The sequence below is a fragment of the Nanorana parkeri genome, unplaced genomic scaffold, assembly GCF_000935625.1.
Source record: "Nanorana parkeri isolate BGI_ZX_2015 unplaced genomic scaffold, ASM93562v1 scaffold252, whole genome shotgun sequence".
Lineage (NCBI taxonomy): Eukaryota > Metazoa > Chordata > Amphibia > Anura > Dicroglossidae > Nanorana > Nanorana parkeri.
The window spans coordinates 49924-53561 of NW_017306520.1; the positions used below are offsets into that span (position 1 = coordinate 49924).

Genomic DNA, 3638 nt, shown 5'->3' on the forward strand with positions numbered 1-3638 from the left:
TAACACTAAGCCCATGATTAAGTTAAAAAACGAAGTCTCTTTTAATGATATCCATTTGCATTTGATGTGGTTTAATCCTGATATATTATGTGATTATGTGTTAATATCCTAAGATGTTTTTTTTTTGTATACTATGGCTTAGGTGCCATATTTTCAAATGCTGGTGTGTACAATTTTGAAGTAAACCACCCTTTTAAAAAAAGTCTACGTATATTTGCTGTAGCCTGTGCGCATATCGCTGACAAATAAATCCTGTGAGCATAGGATTTGTTTGTTTGTGCCTGTCTAGTAGTAATTCTGCCCCAGTCTGTAAGTTGTCCAATACCCTTATTAAATTGACTGGTCAATAATCAATATTTACTGCGAAATAGGTTCGCAATCCCAAATGGTTGGCTCTGCAATGGCTAGATTTTTCTCAGCATAATCACCAATTAAACAGAAAAGTTTGATTTAAGCTAAATGTCCCAATAACTTCCCACTGGAATTTATAAGCCTAGAATAGATAACACAATGTCTAGTAATTTTGGAGTAATGAGTAACTTGACTAACCTTGGTTTGTTGAGTAATTTGACTAGCATTGGTCTTGTGGCTTGTAAATGTTTTATTATTAGAACCAATGTGTGGCTTAAATTAAAATGTATTCTTGAGAAACAGATCTTTTAACATGATATTATAGCAGAATAGAAAATAAACCAAATAACACTCACCGAAGCAATACACATTTTACATTACCTTTTTGTATCTACTTTATCATTAGCTAAAGACTTGTTCTGTGACTCTATGAGAATCCAGCATCAAAAACTGCTTAGCAAAACAAACAGAAGTTTGCCCCTGTTTAGTAATAGAAGTATAGTATACCCGCTCGATGCCCAGCAGGACATAAATCACTTAATATTAACAATGCAGGCTACCCATAATGAGTTTCATGACCCAATTACCTGAGTCCTTAATGATAAAATCAGAACTAATATAACACATTATTACAGCATATAATATAGTTAAGATGAAAAAAAGTTTTAGGCAAACAATCTGCCACTGTGTTTATGTATGGATTCTGTGCTCAAGTTTATTCTTATACACTTGTTACCAACAATAATCATGTCTAGCCAAACTTCATATAATAGTCATTCTTTAGTACAGAATGTATTGTCTTTTATTACAATGGAAAGCCAAGTATCCTAGCTTTATTATTCTAGGGCTTTCATTCTCATTTTGTCTTTGTTGCAAAATCCATGTAAGCTTATTATTTTAGATGCTAAAATAACACTGAAAACTGCAAATTAAAACTTAAGGGCCCATTAACACCTATGCCTTCTAATGCATGTACACTGTATTGCCATTGTTTTTAATAGTGTTGGGGGTGCAGTGTGTTAACTTGCGTAAGTTGCAATGGTTCATGTACTGTACATATTTTGATCTGTTGATGTGCAATAAAGGTGCATTCTATGGGAATGACAGCGCAGGTCAACACATGAGAATGCGCCTGCATAAAGCTGGGATAAACGCAGGAAAATGCAGACATATAGGTTTGAAGACAGCTTTAGGGATACCTGTAATTTTAGTACAGTTATAATTTAACTCCCCCACCTTCCTCCAGCAGCTCCTTTTAGTTTAGTACTTACTTGTCCCTGCTCCTCTGGTATCTTTGCTGTAGGGCTGCTGGGAGTTGCACATGCACTTCACCCAGAGTCTCCTGGTCAGGCTCTACTTCCTCTATGTATACGTGAAAGACTCTCCATGGACACCTTTCCATAGGAATAAATGAAAACTCTCCAAGGTTGAAGTACCAGAGCCAACCAGGAGACTTTTGATATAAAAGCTGTGCGGCACCCAACAATATAAGACTTTGCGATTCTGCTCGGGTGGCGAGTGGTAATATTTAAAGGATCACAATGTACAACTATTGTTTTAGATTCATTAGATACTTTCTGTAAAATAATTTTCTTATAGTCCATTGACTGGCACAAGAATTCAGATACTGTGAGGTTATACTGTTGACTAAAGGAGGAGAATTATTTAGATTTTGTGGACCTCAACTGTAGGGGTACCAGGTTCTAGATTGCAGGTTGTGGTTCCCTCAAGGGTTAGCAGGTAGATTCCCCCAAAACCACTAGGGAAGTATGGACTGGAGTAACCCCTAGCAGAGAGTCTTTCTCTGTGTCTATTTGCAGACATGTTGTGCCACCTAGTGGTAATGCAAATAGGCACAATGTGCAAGGCAAGTCCTCAATTACTCTCAAACCCAGGCAGCTGGTGCTGATGAGGGTCAGGTGGCCAGAGGTGACAAGGACACTGTAGGCAGGCAGTGGTAAAAGGCCAGAGACTGGAGTTCCACAAGGTGCTTACAAGCAAGAGCCAGAGCAGCAGTAGCAGGATGGTGCTTCCATTATGCATAATAGTGGAAAAGAGAGAATGGAGCACCTGCAACACTCCAGCCACCTCAGCGCTCAGTCCCTCGTCATTAAGAATGTGGCAGTGCCATGGCTGTGGACCTGGAGAGTGCTCCATTCAGTACGGTCAGAGTCTGGAAAGCACCACAATGCTGAGCCTAGTGCCCAAAGGTCACATTCCAGACTAGCCTTAGAGGGACTCCTGAAAACTACTGGAAAGAAGAAGATGATCGGATCTAGAGGTATCATTTAAGGTAAGTCCTTAAAGCAGCATTGGGGGGGGGGGGGGGTTTGGCACAGTGAATTTGACATTTACCAAGCACTCACAGCTGGAGCATGTGTTCAACATTATAGTGATTGATTTACCTGCAGTGAATGTTTGGTAAATGTCACTTTCCTTGTTTTTTTTTTATCACCCTGAGTTTGGTATATAAGCTGTGTTCACTTTTAATGCCCAATCACGTGCAATAAAACTTAGCAAAAGCAGGAATTATTGAAGTAAATCTAGAGTCAACTGATGTATCAAGCCAAGTGAACTTTCACATTGCAAAATGAATATTCACTGAGGCTATATGTGCCCATACTCGCTTTTAAATTGATGCAATTTTGAAATGATACAACCCGTAAAGACATTAGAGGTTAATGTCATGTACAATAATTTGTATGGATGAATTGTAAATTTAATGTCTACAACATAACTTAAAACTGTGCATTTCTCTTCTAGCTCTGGCCAGTAAACCAACATATGTCAGTTACAGTAACCACGCTATATAGGCAGCACTGTTTGAAAATGCCGTTGAACATTGGGAGGGGCCATACAAATGGTCACACCAGATGCTGCTCCCTACCGAAAACCGGGATCAGTCAGGACGACTAGTTAACCCGTCATGGGGCGGAGAAGCGCGTCTGGCGCAGACGGGAGAAAAAAAGATGGCAGGCAAGCCACACACCTAGGCACACGAAATTCCCACAAAGGTTCAGGAAACACATTATAACTTGTTACAGTTGTCCAGCTCGAATTTGCAAATCTTTTGTTATTTTGATTTTTAAATTGTTTTTTTGTATACATGATTTTTTTCCAATTACATTTTTATTCCTCAGGCACACCCAATTTTTTTCAAGGTGTGTCAACCTTATTGCATTTCAGTTTTAGTTATTACTTACTGCTAAAGTCAGGACAAGTTATTTTGATGTTCCCTGTTGTGCTGTTTAATTCTAAAATTTTATTGTTGTGCCCTGATTGTTTAA

The 3638-nt window shown here is 38.7% G+C and overlaps 1 protein-coding gene across 1 annotated transcript in view; it reads left to right on the forward strand.

Moving 5' to 3' along the window:
• The window catches only part of GRM4 (glutamate metabotropic receptor 4), a gene marked incomplete at its 5' end in the record, with an annotated part of 52205 nt that extends 48961 nt beyond the window's left edge, over positions 1–3244 (forward strand). The window contains one exon of the mRNA XM_018556773.1: positions 3115–3244. Within this exon, the coding sequence (XP_018412275.1) occupies positions 3115–3164 (50 nt within the window). The remainder of the gene's footprint in view (positions 1–3114) is intronic.
• Between the last annotated feature and the right edge of the window lie 394 nt (positions 3245–3638).